General features: G+C 38.8%; 1 protein-coding gene across 1 annotated transcript in view; it reads right to left on the reverse strand.

The window, feature by feature from the left end:
- PROS1 (protein S) overlaps window positions 1-18764 on the reverse strand; it is a 35972-nt gene that overhangs the window by 8153 nt on the left and 9055 nt on the right. Inside the window, exons 5-9 of the mRNA XM_054382403.1 lie at window positions 14795-14917; window positions 14522-14644; window positions 13444-13569; window positions 4320-4441; window positions 1843-1961 (exon numbers count right to left, since the gene is read on the reverse strand). Coding sequence (XP_054238378.1) covers window positions 1843-1961; window positions 4320-4441; window positions 13444-13569; window positions 14522-14644; window positions 14795-14917 — 613 coding nt within the window. The remainder of the gene's footprint in view (window positions 1-1842; window positions 1962-4319; window positions 4442-13443; window positions 13570-14521; window positions 14645-14794; window positions 14918-18764) is intronic.

Here is an 18764-nt window from a genome sequence, read left to right on the forward strand (position 1 = left end):
TTAGTGAAAAGCAGAATTTGATGTAAGCCTTGTTCATCTGAATCCCACAAAAAATGTTGAGGTTAACACCCTGAGCTGGGATTGAAAGAGTTTTGGTTTGGTTCTTAAATCTGCTATGAGCTTTACATGTGAAGGATATCACAGCCCCTTGAGTAAGAAGAGAGACATAATATTCCTATTACATTTTGTGGAGATATGATGTGAATTATCATGTAATATTTACAACCTAACAATCTGCTTTGGTTACTGCTGCCTTTTATATGTGATCCTCTAACTCAAGGGTTTGTTGTCTGGGTCTTGGCAGTTAACTGAATGTGTGTATATAACAAAATTATGATTTAAATTACAGTACCTGTACAGTGGAAGAAAGAGTATGTAAGTGTAGTGAAAACCAGTCCTTGTCTCCCAGAACTTTTGGACTTGACAGAATAGATTACAGATAAAAGGAGAAAACAAAGTTTTTGTAAGTTAGGATTTGCTGAAGACAACAAAAGAAAGAAGTAAGGGAGCTGTAGTTAAGAACTCAGGTTGATCTCACTCTTGTCTTTGTCCACTAGATGCCATTGTCTCTCATGCAGACTCATAGAAAAATCATTCTGTATTTACACATAGATAGCTTCAAACATTTATCATCTTAGAAAGGTCTTCCAGGACAGCATTAATTGAGTGATCAACTTGGAATAGCAGCAGAGGAAAAAGTATCAATATTTAAGTCCTTCTATAAGGTTTTGAGGCTCTGGGAATCACCAGTTCAATAGCTGCTGCTGTCACTCTCCAATTGTTCAGTCAGTAAGCCAAAGAACACTGCAATTTCATCTGCTGTATTTGGAGTTACTGTCATTAGCAATGGTTCGGACAGCTGTAATGGAAATCACATAGATGGTGCTCTAGAAAAGTACTGTGTCCTATAGGTGTCCTTGGAACACCCTGTGAAAGCAAGCACAGGGTAGGGCTGGGGAGGAAGCACTGGCCTCAGTAAGTATACATGTAGCATATTCTTTTTGTGTTACAGCTGTCAACAGCAGAATTGAAGTAGCAGCAACACCCAAACAAAAGCCATTCCCTTACATAACTGTAGCTGTAAGTTGTACAGTAATAATTTTCCTATAACATCTGAATTTATGTTGAGAATTTTAAACGCCCTCCTATATCTATATTGCCACCATCCACCTTCCCCATCCCCTGTTCTATTCTTTAGAGGAAGAGTAAGCAATTTTTTTCTTTTTTGTCTACAAACCAGTGGGATTTACTGCCTATTAAACTTACTGCCGTCAATCCTCTTCCTTTTTTTGCCCATTCAAGCCTGGATCTCTTTGAACTTTTTCACCCAGCCCATATATCTCTTCCTACAACAGTAGCGGTAACGATGACTATAACAGCTGGAAGACTCCAGCCCTGTTAATCATAGATATGATCACATCTGAGTGCCACTGGTGCACGCCTTGCCCTAGCTGTGTGCTGCTTCCTGACTGGGACACAGCTGCCACTGCTTCCTACTCACTTCTGAGGTATCTGGAAGAAACCTGTTTTGCAATGTAAGAGAATTGCTGTCTATATTGATGAGGTGGCTCAAGGACACTGTACCACCAGTAAGAGATGCTGTAAACTCACTCCAGACATATTACTTTTGCCTGTCCACTTTCAAATTACTTCAGCTTACTCTTAGTGCTAGTATGTGTAGGGACTTGAGTTAATTTATTCTCCATATAAATGTATTTTAACCAGTGGGGAGATGGTAAAATCATCTATGCATGCCATACTTGCTTTCTAAACCCTCAGAAAATTAATGGAAACAAATATCCATGATTTTAAAGCACACTTCTACTAATAGAAAATGCTTACCTGGTGACGTTTGGCAGTTTAAACTTTAAGTACAGAACGGGAGTTCCTATAAATTGCTCTGCCAGGTAAAGCAGCTCATAATTCTTTTCAAGATTCAGTGGGATACATGCAGTAACAGACTGAAAATGGTAGAGAATAAAATATGCTGTTAATGCATTGTAATATCTCATGAAGCAACTCCTGCTGTTGGATGTTAGTGTGTTCCTTTTTTTTTATAAGCAATGGCTTATCTCTTTTGTTATTAAAAATTAAATACCTATATACAAATGAAGAGGTGTTTGGTTTTGCTTGAAATGTCCATTATTTAAGCAGCTGGAGGATAATCCAGGCTGAAAAGGTTCTAGTGAATTGCAGCTAATATTTAAATATTTAGTAATTGAATTAAGAATTCAAAATTGATAGCAGGGCACTGTGACTGAGGACCTGTGACACTAACCTACTAGGGTCCTGTCAGAATCCATCATTAAAATTGACTGGAATCTAAATCTGTTCATGTGTTAGAAGGAAATGTGGCCAGGGCTGTGTCTTGTGAAGATTTTGTTACCAAATAAAAAAAAAAAGGTAAAAAAAAAAAGTAACATCACCTTTTATTTTCTTTATCAATATTGATGTACAACTACTCATAGCACTACTAGAAACACTTACCTGGAATAAAAAATAAGCATTTACATGTGGATTAAGAAACAGATAAATAGAAAATGTTTCTATCTGTTTGTTCATTGAATGTACTTGTCATATCTCAGCTCTGGAAAGGAATGTTGATGAAATCAACACCACAACTACTGCTGGAATAGCACTGAATTAATATTTATGAGAAGAGTTAGTAGGGATACGAAGCTCTTAATACTATATTCTCAGAAAACTGTTAAAGTATTTCTAAGTATTTGTGCCAACTGAAAGGCATATAACAGTTTGTAAAATCAGGATTAATCCCAATATTCTAGCTAAGTCAATGTGAGTAATTACAGACAGCGAACTGCAGTTGCAGTAAAAAGGGGAGGGCAGTGGAGGGAGAGGGAAAGGAAATGGTCCTTATTCTTTCAGGTATTCATTTCCATGAAGTTTTAAACAAAGACATTTAAATCCAGGAATACTGTCTATTTTATGTGTGAAACAAATTTAAACTAGTGCAACATTCAGTAAATACATGTCAAGAATCCATTTTAAGGCATTGTTGCCTTCATCTTCTGAAACTGATGTTGTAACTAAAGTAGAACTACAATTTTATCTTAAAACTGAAGCACTCAGACTTCCTTTAGGAAACTACACTCTGTATGTGGGCAGAGGTGGGAAGATTATTCCAGAATGTAATTTAGAGCACCTGTCTCATTGACTAGTAAGAGCTTAAAAGTCTCTTTGATCTGAAGTTATCCTGAAAACACACCTTGAATATCTTCTATATGATGGCAGTGTAGTATCCCAACTCTGACTTCTGTATTCACAATGCAGCAGTTTAATTAAATGTACAAATGTTCATCTTGAATTTTATGGCTACTTCATGTTATGTTTGTTAGTGTTGCTATTCTTTGGATTGTATGTATTTTCAGCTGATTACTTTTTTCTGATTAAAAAGCCCTGAAAGTAACTTCCAGATAAACTTAATCATTTCTGTAAAGAAAATAACATGTGAGGCTAGAAGACGCTCTTTCTAGTTCATGAATATGCAAAATGAAATATAATGACTGCAAGCATTGTTCAGATATTAAATTCCAGAAAGTACAAACAAAATAATACATACATCCTAAAACTTGTCTCAGATCTGTTCCTACACTTTAACACAAATTTTGTTAGGATGTTAGAGAAGTGTTTTTGTTAAAGTTGTCTGAACTCAATTTGCATAACAAGTCTCTGCCTGAACCTTTCAAAGTACACAGAGAACCACTCACAAGAAAATCCTTGAGTTTCAAACTTCCTGCTACTAAGAAGTGTAAATGTTCAAACTGACCAAGAATAGCAAATTTTGGCTGCAAGACGTTCTTCAATTGGAAAGTACTAAGTGCCTTTTTTTTTAAGCATGTAGAAGTGTGGAAAATAATCCTATTTTTTTCAACCCAAATAGGCAAAGCACAGAGTAATTCTGGAAGAGTGAGTGAAAACTTCTGAGCAGGCTAAGGAAAATATGGGAGCATATGGACAACTGGAGTGTTCCCTCTCTGAGTAAGCTGAACAGGAATTATTTGTCTGACAAGAGAAAACTGGGTCTTATATTGGAAGCAGCATGGACTAAAGGTGACTGGGTAAGGCAAGTTTCTCTTGACAAGATTTCTCTGAACGAACATGAATGAACTGAATGGCGTCCAAATCCATACCACATCTCCTGCATGAGCCAATACAGCTCAGTCCCCAACGCTTTCTTGGCAATTTTGAATCAGTTTTCAAATATCTTCCTATTTTCCTTAATTTTAACTTATCCTCCCATCAAGAAATATCCAACTTTGTGATTCCTCTCAAGGGAATTCTACACAGTGCAGTTTTACCTCACAGCTCTTCATGTCCTTGGAGAGCTTGAACCCTTTCTTGCCATCACAATAGCAGCTGTAACTTCCTGGAGAATTTATGCAGAGCTGAGCACAAACATTTTCAGCACATTCATCAATATCTAGGGGAAATGGATACATACAGAATCATTTATTCAGATTATTCATGGCACGGAGAACTAACACAATAAATTGATGGAATAACAGACAAGATAGATAGATCCAGCAGGTGACTACTGCTAAACTGAACTAATGCTAATGGATTTCCCCTGTGTAAAATTTACAATCCAGAATTACTTAGTGAGTGTATGAAACCTGGTAATCTGACAGAAGTCTTAAGTGCAGAACTGGGGATAATTTGGTCTGATTTGTGAGGCAGTAAGAAGCTGAGCTATAATGTAGTTGAATTAGTGAAAGCGAACTCAATAAATCACTGCCACTTACAGAAGAAATGCCATTATAGAAGAAATGTCAGATCTCTTCCTTGCCCTAGAAGGTGTCATGAGAACTTAAGAGTATTAAGAGTATTTATGGCAAGTATATCGAGAAAAGATGTGGTTTATTCACATAAAACCAAAATAATCTTAGGGCAACATACCCTTCAAAATAACATGTCATAATTGCATAAATAACTAAGTTTCAGACAGCATGTTTATATGGAGAGAAATCTGATCTGAGCTGTGAAGAAAGTAAACCAACTAAAGGAACTTCCTATTTAGTAGGCTCTATATAATAAAAAATTTGGAAATGAAAGGGTGTGTAATATGCCAACGTAACTGTTACATTTCTAATCCAGAAACAAACAAAATGTCTCTTGCTCAAGAGAATATAATGAGAGTGATTTTAGTCATCAGATTAAAGAAACTGTAATACTTACTTTGAAACAAATGACCCTTCTTGAAGGAATAAACAATTTTGTACCAATGTATGAATTTAAAAAATATGGTTTATACTATACTATTTTTTAAGATGAAAATACTTTTTTTCTTTGTTGCTTGGAGAAGGATAGAGAAAAACAAAGAATGGAATAAAAAAAAAGCAGGGTGAGAGGGGACAAGGAAACCCATTCCAAAAAACCAAACAACCCAAACAATGCATGCACACACAAAAAACCCCACAGCACAAAACCAAGACAAAAACAACTGCAAAACCTTTTTGGAGGAACTCTTAGCACTCTACATCCAGCTCCACCACCTCCTTGCTTCCATGTCACCATAAATATCTCTCTTGTGGAGGAAGGTGAGGGATAGGATAAGAAATTAAGTTCTTAATGGGAGTTCTCTGCATTACTATCATGGTAATTCTGTAACAGCCAGCTCAAACCAACTGTTCTGTTTTACTGGGTTTCACTGGGTTCTGAGGATACACTGGGTTCTAAAGACATATGTAAGACTTTAAACCTTTGACCAGCAAGCGCTGCCAGATTGTTTTCCTGTTCTGGGGAAAAGGTTAACACATACTGGAAGATAGTTCCTAAAATATGAGTGGTAAGTTGATGGTTGTGGCTTTTTAGATTCTTCCAGTACTAGTCTTAGGTTCACAGCTGCAGAAAGAGTTATACAGGAGATGTTTCTGCTTCTCTCTGCTCCTTAAAGTGTTTTATCCATCCAAAATGTAATCTAGGTGCAGAAGGAATTTTTATCATAGAAGTACAGTACTGATGTTTCTTCAAGTTGATCTGACATTTTGCCTATTTCTTTTGTGTTACACCCTTGTAACTTTAATGAGTTTTAGAGCACATAAATTGTGACTGTGTCTGAAATTACCATTCCTTCAAAGGTGAATACTTGCTCAGATTTGAGAAACTTGTCTTATTAAATGTGTTACTCTGCATGTATATATGTATGCACAAGTTCAGACTCCCGCAACTATAAATTATCAACTCTCTATTCATGGTTTACCTCCTATTTCATTCACTTTGGCCTGATGTCACCTGTAGTATTTCTTAAGAGAGTAAGATGCAGGGGGTAAGTCACAGTATCTAAGTGTTTATTCTGGAGTCTTATTCAGACTTCTTTCCATATCTTTTGGAGATAATACATGCCAAATTAGTCATGTGGCAGGACTTGGCCAGTCGTTAAATATTATGCTGATGCATACTTGCAACTTATTAACCCTTTTGTTTCCTCCAGCTGCAACTAGACTACCTCTTACTCTTTTGTTTGGCACATGCACTACTTCCATTTAGAAATCACTAAGCTTGTTAATGGCCTTGAAAGGGGTTGCCTAACCCAGTAGACTGCAAGCTCAGCTTGGTGAAAGGATTCTACTGTGAAAATAATTTTCTAATAATTTCTAGTGACTGCCAATCTGATGTCTATTAAAACTAAGACGACACGATGCGTTACAACATGAAGCTGGTGTTCCCACCACTGTTTCTCCATCGTAGCTAAGATGCAAATAAAGCAATGACAAAATCCAAAATATAGCCCAACCATACTATGTAATGGGTGAAAATACTATCTGTGTTTTCTCCCATCCTGTCTCCTTTTTTGGGGAAAAAAAATTAAAAAAAAAATCTGGTTACAATCATTTTAAGATTTGAAAAGATCAAGAAATCCGTATAGGCATGATCACACAGAGAGAAGGAAAAAAGGAAACAAAATAAAACATACTAACCCCAGCCTATTGTCCACTTCTCACTGAGGAGACATAAAAGAAAAAAAATGTATTTCCTTACAAGATGAATTGGAGTAGAGAGAAGCACCTTTCTTCTCATGCCCTTCGCAGAGAAGCATGATCCTGTGCAGATACTTTAAGACATATTGTTCTCTGTGCAAAATCCACTTCGAATACTTGAACTCCTAGCACTACAGTATAACTACAAGTCCTGCTGGTTAACCAGCAGCACTAGAGTAACTCCGAGTACTGAATACTCTGAAAACAGTAGTTAATTGTGAGCGTGCTCCTCAGGCCCAGGATCTGCAGACAGAGGCTTATGAAGTTGTGAGGAAACTTACCACAGTTTGACAGATGAATTTCTATCATTAAAACAATTACTGAGAGACCTGCATCAGTCTTGCAGGGGTGTACATCTCCATTACCCAAAACAAACCTACTGCTCAAGAGTAAGAACTCCCTTCAGAGTGTACTATAGCAGCAGAGAACAGTCAAGTTTGTTGGATAGGCACAAAGTCTGTTTCCTCAGCAGATGTTCTGGAATCCTGAGTCAGCCCAAATGGCAAGATCTCCCTATGCAGAAATAACTGTCCTGCTACAGAAATGCTGATATGCACAGCCTGGAGGGGATGAAGTATTTTTACAGACTTATTTTAATAATTTATGCTATAACTATCCTGCTGGGTTTTTTTTCCAAGTTCTAGTCAGCATCTTTACATGTTTGAGTGTTTTCAAAGGCTTCTTACAGATCTGTCTAAATGTCAGTCCCACACTTTGCACAAATACATGAATCTGAGCAGCAACCTGGGTTTATACAGCTGCTTTCAGTGGAAGGCTAAAATGGCTTGCATCAAATAAGTTGCTAAGATACAATAAAATAATCCACAAAGAAGACATACTGTGCCCTGAGACAAGCACTGATGTGAACAGGCAGTGTTAAGCAAGTCATGTGGGAAGAAGAAACCTTGATTTCTTGTCTCAAATTTTCAGACTATGTGCTAAGGAAGGACTAATTCCAACATGGTTAATTCTGTGATACTCTGTGCTATTGATTAATTGGTTCAATTACTTCTTTAAGACAAGTTCTCCTTTCAGAGAGGGAGAATAATGTGGGGAAAGACAAGCCAGAACTTTGGACATTCTCTAAAATATGGATTCAGCTTGTTTTGTTTCCTTAATACTGACTGCAAGACAGATCCTTCTAGTACAATAAGCATACTTACTCATTCTTACTACCCCTTTTTGTCAAGGTGTTTGAAATTGCAAAGGTATAGAGAAGAAGATAGTAAAATTCTGTATTTAGAGTTGTGTCGCATCTATGAAACGAAAACTGATATCTTTCTCTGATAGTGTCTCCCAAAAGGCAGGGATGAAGAACTGTAGCAACATTCTCTAGGAACAGGCTGAGGGAAAAAAAAAAAAATCAAACCCCTCTTCTATTCCACTCTACTTGTGTCTGTCATCATAGAGACAGCTGTGCATAAACATATGTGAATTTTGGTTTTCTGATAATCATAATTGAATTTGGCTACCTCAATGCAACATTGATGTCATTTAGTATTTCTCTAAGGCTACATTCCTGTAAGTCTGAACAATCCTTTCCTTAGACAGGATTTGGTGTGTCATTTAATGTCATTACGAGAAGGTACAAAAGCTTAGCAGCACAATCCTTCTTCTAAGAGGTATGACTGCTGGTTTTAATGTGATCATCTTGCAACCTCTGGAAACCATGTTTCAGAAGAAAAGAAATACTTATGTTCAATTTGATGCAACACATGTATCTGCAAAAAGGGCTAGGAGGAGTGCGAATAAGATTAATTACCATTAAATTTTTCTCATTTCAGTGCATGCAGGGACACAACATTTTCAGCAACAGTTTAATCTCATAGTAAGTAGACAAACAGCACACATGCAAGGTTCTGTGACAAAAAAGCTGCATGAAAAGCCATGGAGTAAAAGATTTATAGCCAGCAAGAAGGTACTTTTGTGTCCTTTGAAGCAGAGTTTAAAATGAAAATCACTCATTAATGTATTTTTCTTAAACTGGCAATGCAGAAAATCTTTCTTCATAGTAAAATTCTAAAAGCTTATATATCTCTGAAATCTAATTTCTGATGTATGTGCTAAATGGGAACTTCAACGAATAAAAATAAAATAGATTCTGTAGCAACTATGCAAATATTTTCAATAGTTGAAGAAGTTATTTTATGATTGTGTATGAATGACTTTTTGCTGCTTTAGTGCTTTAGCCATCGATACATTTCAACTTTGCTATAAGCATTACAGAACTTCATTTTGAAATTCCTTCTTACAGATTTCCATTTTAGGAACAAATACTCCTGAAGAAAGATTCTTTTGGTGCAGCTTCTTTTTTTCACAGCTCCTTTTAATAGGTATCTAAGAACATTTTTATTTTAAATGTGCGGTCTTTATAAAGAATCTTTTATACAATTGCCATGCTGTCATTTCCATCCTAGAATGGAGATCAGGTCACTCTAATGAGGTATTTTTGAGCATAAGTAGATATACCAAGGAAGGATTAGACTAATGTTATTTTAAATGAAATTCAATTCCCCCAGTGAAAAGCTCTTTCCACTACCTGAGATCTAAGGATATACAAAGGACAGAGGCTGAGTCTTGAGAGCTAAATAAGCATCAAAACAGCCTGTAACATGGATAAAGACCATCTTTTTACGTTTCTGAGAAAACTTGATTAAGAATGGTTTATAATTTCTGACAATTATTTCTTTATAAATCTTCCCAACAGTCTTGCCCAGTTTGGAATTGCCAAATAAATGCTTTTAACTGATTTTGCTATAGCTTGTCTTGAGTTAGGTGTATATTAAACTGACTGAAATCAAATACTCCATCCTTGTAACTGTAATGGGGCTTTAAAAATCACAGAATCATATCATAGAATCATAAAATCAGCCAGGTTGGAAAAGACCTCCAAGATCATCCAGTCCAACTGATTGCCCAGCCCTATCCAATCAACTAGACCATGGCACTAAGTGCCTCATCCAGTCTCCTCTTGAACATCTCCAGGGACTGCAACTCCACCACCTCCCTGGGCAGCCCATTCCAATGGGTAATCACTCTCTCTGTGAAGAGCTTCCTCCTAACATCCAGCCTATACCTCCCCCGGCACAACTTGAGACTGTGTCCCCTCGTTCTGCTGCTGGTTGTCTGGGAGAAGAGACTGACCCCCTCCTGGCTACAACCTCCCTTCAGGTAGTTGTAGACAGCAATGAGGTCACCCCTGAGCCTCCTCTTCACCAGGCTAAACAACCCCAGCTCCCTCAGCCTCTCCTGACAGGGTTTGTGTTCCAGGCCTCTCATCAGCTTTGTTGCCCTTCTCTGGACACGTGCCAGTACCTCAACCTCTCTTGAATTGAGGAGCCCAGAACTGGACACAGTAATCAAGGTGATGCCTAACCAGTGCTGAGTACAGGGGAAGAATAACCTCCCTTGTCCTGCTGGCTACACTATTCCGGATATAGGCCAGGATGCCACTGGCTCTGCTGGCCGCCTGGGCACACTGCTGGCTCATGTTCAGCCTACTATCAACCAGCACTCCCAGGTCCCTCTCTGGCTGTTCTCCAGCCACTCTGTCCCCATCCTGTAGTGCTGTTTGGGATTGTTGTGGCCAAAGTGTAGAACCTTGCACTTAGCCTTGTTAAATCTCATCCCATTAGCCTCTGCCCACCCATCCAGCCTGTCAAGGTCCCTCTGCAGGGCCCTCCTACGCTCCAACAGATCAACACCTGCTCCTAACTTTGTGTCATCTGCAAACTTACTGATGATGGACTCAATTCCCTCATCCACATCATCAATAAAGATGTTGAACAGGCCGGGCCCATCACAAATCCCCGGGGGACACCACTAGTGACTGGCCGCCAGCTGGATGTGGCACCGTTCACCACCACTCTCTGGGCCTGGCCCTCCAGCCAGTTCTTGACCCATTTCAGAGTGAATCTGGTCAAGTAACGGGCTACCAGCTTTGCCAGGAGCTTCTTGTGGCAGACAGTGTCAAAGGCTTTGCTAAGGTCCTGGTAGACTACATCCACAGCCTTCCCCGTATTCACCTGGCTGGTAACCTGATCATAGAAGGAGATCAGGTTGGTCAGGCAGGACCTGCCTCTCCTGAACCCATGCTGGCTGGGTCTGATCCCTTGACCATCCTGCAGGTTCTGTGCGATTTCACTCAAGATGACCTGTTCCATAACCTTGCCTGGCACCGAGGTCAGGCTGACAGGTCTGTAATTTCCTAGTTCCTCCTTCCAGCCCTTCTTGTAGATGGGCCTCACATTGGCCAGCTTGTAGCCATCAGCGACCTCTCCAGTGAGCCAGGACTGCTGATAAATGATGGAGAGTGGCTTGGCCAGCTCATCTGCCAGCTCTCTCAGCACCCTAGGATGGATCCCATCTGGTCCCATGGACTTGTGAGGATCCAAGTGGCTCAGCAGGTCCCTTACTGCTTCCTCCTGGATTACAGGAGGACTATACTGGTCCCTGGCTCCATCTGCCAGTTCAGGAGGCCAGTTGTCCTGAAGACAGCCTGTCCCACTATTGAAGATTTAGGCAAAGAAGGTGTTAAGTACCCCTGCCTTTTCCTCATCTTTTGTTACTATATTCCCCTCTGCATCCAATAAAGAGTCGAGGTTGTCCTTGCTTCTTCTTTTGCCATTAATGTATTTATAGAAGTATTTTTTATTCTCCTTTACAGCAGTAGCCAGTCTAAGTTCTAAATGGGCTTTTGCCTTTCTAATTTTTTCCTACAAAACCTGGCAACATCCTTAAACTCTTCCTGGGATACCTCCCCTTTTTTCCAGAGGTGAGATACCCTCTTTTTTTCCCTTAATTCCTTTAGAAGCTCCTTGCTCATCCAGTCTGGCTGTCTCCCTCATCAACTCCTGAACCTTCAAGAGTTCTTTCTTGAAATAAGTCCATTCTTCTTGGACTCCTTTGTTTTTAAGGCTGTTTCCCAAGGAACTTTCTGAGTTAGTTCCTTGAATAAGCCACAGTCTGCCCTTCGGAAGTCCAGGATGGAGGTTTTGGTGGTGCCCCTCCTGGATTCACCATATATTGAAAACTACTTAATGGTCACTGGACCCCAGGCAGCCTCCCACCACCACATCTCCCATCAGCCCTTCTCTATTTGTAAACAGCAAGTCCAGCAGGACTGAACCCCTGGTAGGCTTGCATAACAGCTGGGATAAGAAGCTATCCTCCATACACTCCAAAAACCTTCTAGACTGCCTCTTCTCTGCAGTGCTCAGTTCCCAGCAGATGTCTGGCAGGTTAAAGTCACCCACAAGAACAAGGGGAAGTGATCTTGAGGCAGCCTCCAGCTCCTTGAAGAATAATAAACCAACCTCTTCTTCCTGGTTGGGTTGTCTATAACAGACTCCAACCAGGATGTCGGACTTGTTGGCCTTCCCCCTAATTCTTACCCATTAGGACTCAACCTGATCATCCTTAGTCTCTACTTCCATGATGTCCAGAGCCTCCCTAATATACAGGACCACTCCTCCACCCCTTCTCCCTCACCTGCCTCTCCTGTAGAGTCTGTAGCCATTGATTACAGCGCTCCACTTGTGAGAGTCATCATACCATGTTCCTGGTTTCTTGGCCTTTTGGTGATCAAGTGTAGTGTAAGTAAAATGGCACAAGACACTCTAGTAATGTCCAGATCCACAACACATTGATCCAGGTTATCTGAAAAATGCTCTAACTGCTTTTAGAGCTTGGACAGAAAGTCCTCTCTAAAGTGAAAGAGGAAAGCTTTCAAGAATTGAGAAAGTTATCCAGCATACAGTGGAACATGGGAGTATACCATTGTCATGGATTGAGTTGAGCCTGATGCTGTTATTCATAGCATGCAGCAGTCTTGCCAGCTTCAAAAGAATTGAAATGCTAACTGGAACAAAGTATTATAGGGCTTGAAGTTCAGATTGCAACATGGGAGACTTCCTGTTCCGGTTCCTGCTTCTGGGTTCTGGGTTCTTGGGCATGGTCTCTTTTCTGCAGGCATGGAGGTAAAGAGTGGGAGTCGGATAGCTGCTGGTTTCGGTTTTCTGTTTTATGCTGTTTGTTTTTTTCCCTATGTATTTTACTGTGCTGCTTTCCGCAAACAGGTTAAGCTACGGTAATCATGTATTGTATTATTAGGTTAATTAGATTATTAGCTAAGGTAATTATGCATTGTGCTTATATCTTATGTTACACTAAATTCTTATCTCTATCTCAGCCCTGAGTTGCGGGAGTTACTCTTCCTCTCACTCCTGTGTTGAGGGAGCAGGCAGGCTACCCCTTGCACTAAGCCATTACAACCACAAACCCCTCCAATGCCTGGAAGTTAATTGTTGCAGCTGTGTACAACGTATGTAATAAAGCCTATCTGAACCTCTGAAAGAACAATCAATTGAACTATATCGTAATAAACAATATGAAGATTGAAAAATACACTACTAGACGAGATGCTGGGGGGTGGGTAAAAACCTACCTTCACAGTTCTTGGAAGTTGAATTATACGTGTAGCCTTCTGCACATGCACATTCATATTTTCCTAGGGTGTTTTTGCAGAAGGCTGTTCCACAGATGTTTGGATCTAACACACATTCATTTATATCTAGAAATATAAAAAAGTAAAAAACCAAGTAATTCTTTCCCATACTACTTTTTCCTAACTTTATCCAAAACTGTGCAAATTGAGTTGAGGCTTGCAAACTGGCTTGCTCATGACAGGGCTACCACGCTTTCATAGCGGACTAAAGCTGAACCTGTAAAAAACTTTCAGAGGTCTCCAAAAGGCACTTTTGCAGGCCCTCAGTGAAAAACAAGTTTGCTGCTTTCCTACTCATCTAATTCTCTCTTGTGTTTTCTGGCAACAGGAAAAGGTACATATGTCCAAGAAAGGAGAGAGAGAAACACTCTGCATAATAATATCCTACCTTGGAAAAAGACATCCAGAAAGACAAGAGATAATCATAATAGTTTTTCTTACATGTTACAATCAATTCATGTCAGAATCATGTTTTAATTGACTATGCTGACAGGTATTCAACTCCCTCACTGTCTCTCCATCCCTTAAACCATTTTAGAGTCTGTGTTGTTTCCAATTTTTCAATGTCATTTTTAAAATGCAGATGTGACAACTGGATGGAGCATAGAGTATCAATTTTACTAAATGTCTTGTAGACAAAAAAATATTGATCTCTGGTAGTGCTACAAGTCTCATTTTTATGTGACGGAATCATTCTATTTTTCTCTGTGGTTTTGTAGTAGGTTGTGGAAATGGTGTTGTACAAGGGAACAGATTCTGCCACTGGCTTGACAGGACTCTTTAAACATTTTTTTAAGTCAAAGATGTCCTGAATTCAGCCTTTTTTTTTTTTACAGTGACTGTATGTACTCAAAATTTCTAGATGTATAATTTTGTAGTTGGATGTAATCATAGAATGGTTGAGGTTGGAAGAGACCTCTGGAGATCAAGTGCAACTGCCTTGCTAAAGCAGGATCACATTGATTTTTAGTCAACGTACTTCCATTTAATCATGTTTTCCTGAAGTCTCACTTCCTACCTCCGCAATCCCGTTTATTTGAATGCATGAAGTAACCATCTTCACACAAACAACGGTAGCCTCCAGGTAAATTAGAGCAGCGTTGGCTACAGCCTCCATTTAAGTCTTCACATTCATTTATATCTAGAAGGAAAACAAAAATCTCTGCTGAGGGGAAGACGCTGAACAATTGGGCGGAGGTTGGTATATTCAAAGATCTGATGCTACTCAATAATTGTAGAACTACAATTGTGTTTCTGAGAATTAAGATTTTAATGAGATTAGAGAGTGTACCTTCTTCACATTTCTCTCCTTGCCATCCTGGTTTACAGATACATGTGTATTTGGCCTGTCCATCTATGCAATCCTTATATCCATCCTTATGGCATGGCAGAGGGTTACACTGGTTTGAAATTTCTGTGGGATGGAAAACATGGTAAAAAGACTTGTTATTTAGGGTTATTTTGCTTCAAGGATCAGTTTAGCCTTCCTTCTTCTCTTCCGATAGGTATCTTTAATGAAATAGGAAATGGCTTGAAGCATAATATCAAGTACCCATGCAATCGTCTTGCTATTAATTGTCAGCAAGAATTTGCAAGTGACTGAGAAAACACAAAGCCACCAGCACTTTTTCTTTACAGTATCACAGTACATTAGAGATTGGAAGGGACCTCCAGAGACCATCAGGTCCAATCCCCCTGCCAAAGCAGTATCTTAGATAGAAAACAGTCAGAAAACAAACGATTCACTATGATATGTCAATCCCTGCAAAATGTGGCCAAACACAGACTTGATACTATTTTCATCACATTTTAAGGACATAGTTCCCTTTGTAAAGAACAGTGATCTGCCCCATCATATTACCACAAGTTTTACTAGAAATACTGAAGTTTCAAGAATACCAGAATTTAAGGCTACACAGTTCACTTTCTCTGGTGAAGGAGTGTCACATTTAAGGAGAAACTAATGCCTCAGGCTGCCTTGGCTTTCCAGATCCTGTGGGTAGATTAGAAAAATCAGTGCTTAATGCTACAACCTTTTACATAGATTAACTTCAATGACAAACAAGTTTGTTTCATAAGGAGTGACTGAAGATACTATATATGCTAGCAAGGCTCAAATACACAGACTGGGGCAAAGTACACAGAATAACTGCCTTTTCTTTTCTCTAACCAAAATACGTAACTTTTTCCACCAGTTTCATCATCTTACATCAGCATACCACATAAGAAATCATTCTACCTGCGTCACCTGAATATGCTGGCAGCTTTTTTTGATTATTTTTCTGCAGGCCTTGAACATTACAAATACATTGTTTCTACTGTAAAGCTACACTCTTGTAAAGTTCTGGAGTGCCACTCTGAGGCATGCTTTTCAAAAAGGTAGTACCCTAAAAAAACAGATAGCAGAATGAAAAGAAGAAAATATTTAGTTATGTTCAGATTTAAAAAAGTAGAATGAAAGGCTAATGATCCTGAAAACTGGAACTTGCTACAATTCTGTACGTAAGGATTTCCTAAATGTTTCTTACTTCCCTCAAAAGAACTAAGCCCCACAGAATTACACGTTTATAAAGCCTTCCGTGACTAAGAAAGCTTAAACAAAATCTGTGCTAGTATATTTGTCAATTAAATCCATTCCTAATTAAATTCTGCTGCAATTAAATCCAAAAGCTCAGAGGTTAACCAAGCTTTGAAACCAAAGAGCACCTCTAGAATAGGTACAGCATGTCACATAATGTTGATAGTTCAGACAACAGGACTCACTCCAGCTGCAGATGAAGTCTGGCAGAAGAATAAAATTAATGGAGTTTATGTATAGATCGTTTACAGCAGTTTCCAAATGTAAGTTTTAGAACTTTCAAAATTTCTTTTCTTTTTTTTTTTTACTGCCTTTGTAGGTCCATGAACAAGTGTGTGAATTTGAGTAGGCAAGCAGGGAACAAACTTGACTTTAAATGTTTCTCAGAAAAAGGCAGTGATAGCTTGTGAGATTCTGAACTGAGAGAAGATCTACTGGATTGTGATTGTGAAATGTGAACAGACTGAATTAGGTGAATTAAGGATATATTGGGGAAGAAAACTGAAGATATCAATGAACGAGAAAAGGAGACCTGGTGAAATACATCAGAGGGAGAAGACAAGTCAGGATGGATACGAGTGGGTGAATGAAGAGATTTATGCCTGTAGATGAATGATTAAGATGTTACTGCAGAAACAGTAATGTAGCAGCCATTTATTCCAAAAGCTGGCCTGCTGTTCCTGTTTTCATAGCATCACAGAATGCCATAATTGGAAGGGACCCCATGGATCATCTGGTCCAATCTTTCCAGGTGGTAGTATAGTTCAAACAAGATTGCTCAGCACCCTGTCAAGCTGAGTGTTAAAACTTACCAAGGCAGGTGAATCCACTACTTCTCTTGGGAGATTATTCCAATGTCTAAATGTTCTCATAGTGAAAATCCTTCTTCCAGATTCCAATTGGAATCTCCCTAGGAGTAACTAGTACCCAGCGGTAACCCATGTCTTTTCCATGTGACTCCTTGTAAACTCCATTGTCCCATTTTCCCAAGACAGTGTGCTTTCTGATTTTGAAGGTTTAACACACAGCCTTCTTCCCCACAATGTAAAAGTGAGGGAAAGTAACACAAAAATCCTCTGGGATGAGAAAGAGTTGAGATAAAGAGCTTAAATAAGAAAAATGAGATGATACAATGCACAATTACCTTAGCCTATTTCCAGAAAAGGCACAGCAAAATGTCAAAGTGGCAGCAGAAGCCAGAGACCTACCTCCTACTGTCCCACACCAACCCAGTGAGAAAGAACAATACCCCAAGCCTGGAAACTGAAAGCAGCAACTGGAACATGAAGCTTCTCTTGTTACAATCTGAACTTCAAGCCATGTAATACTTTGCTCCATCCAGCATTTTAATTTTGAAGCTGGTATGATGTCATCATGGTATGCAGATTCAACTCAACTCATGACGCTGACCTACTACCTAGCAATGGTTTTTGATAAACATTTATTACAACAACTGAAAATCAGAAGATATGCTCAAACTGCAAAAGAAAGTGTAGGTGGCAGGAAATGTATTGTGGTACCTCTATCTTCTGCCACTGAGAGGCTTTGGTATCCATGAGATGTGTCATGGTAAACTGGATAGATAAAAATGCAGGGACTTTAAAGTGTTTGTTTTCAAATGCAATTTGGTATGCAAATTTATGGGATACAGATGTTTAGAGATACCTGCTTGAATTAGAAAAGTATGAAAAAAGGTCTTCCGAAAATTTTCCTTTTCCCTCCTAGATGCGGGTTAAGGAAAATATACATATAGTTTTCTGTAATTGTCTATCCAGAAATATGTGTCTTTAAACCATATCTTCTTTTGTGTACTGAAATATGTCATTTAGACAAATCTGAAAACAACAAAAGTATTTTTCAATTTTGTTTTGCACTGTTATTTTTATTGCTTGGGGGTTTTTTTCAGCTTGAAGTTCAAACTAGTTACTCTATTATTATGAACTAATTCTTATAATTATTGTTTCTCATTAGGCAAATTGGATTTTTCATTTTCAAAAAAATCAGAAAGAGGACTTTTAAAAAATTGTGGTATCAATATTACAAAATCTTTGTCTCAGTGAAAGGATATTTTTAAAAAAAGTTATATAGTTTTAATGTGAATTTTAAATTCCACTTTCTCAGTAGAAGCTGCATTCCAGAAATGTGGATAAATTTCATTGAATGTTTTAAGTCCTAAAAATGCTTGAAATTTTTAGGCATACCACTTTATTTCTCCTTTACCCTGGTGACTGACCAATAATTTTATTTTATAACGTGAAATCAAATGAAGAAATACAATGACTACGAAGAAAACTAGTTGTTTGCAATGGGTAATACAGAAACTCTGAACATTCACACAGCTCTGATAAAATCTTTTCCTCTCACAACCTCTGATCAGAGAGTGAGAAAGAGTAGAATGAATGGGCTTTAAACTAGGCTTGAAGAGGGAAGGGAGCAAGTACAACATTACTAGAGATGAACCAAAGGAGGCTGAAGGTGTTAAGCTTCAGACAGGGGCAAAACCAGCAGCCCAGCTGAAGTGTATGTACACTAATGCGCGCAGGATGGGTAACAAACAAGAGGAGCTGGAAGTCCTGGTACAGGAGGAAACTATGATGTTGTTGCCATCACAGAAAAATGGTGGGATGACACTCGGAACTGGAGTGTTGTAATCAAGGGCTACAGACTCTTCAGGAGAGGGAGA

The sequence above is a fragment of the Indicator indicator genome, chromosome 1, assembly GCF_027791375.1.
Source record: "Indicator indicator isolate 239-I01 chromosome 1, UM_Iind_1.1, whole genome shotgun sequence".
Lineage (NCBI taxonomy): Eukaryota > Metazoa > Chordata > Aves > Piciformes > Indicatoridae > Indicator > Indicator indicator.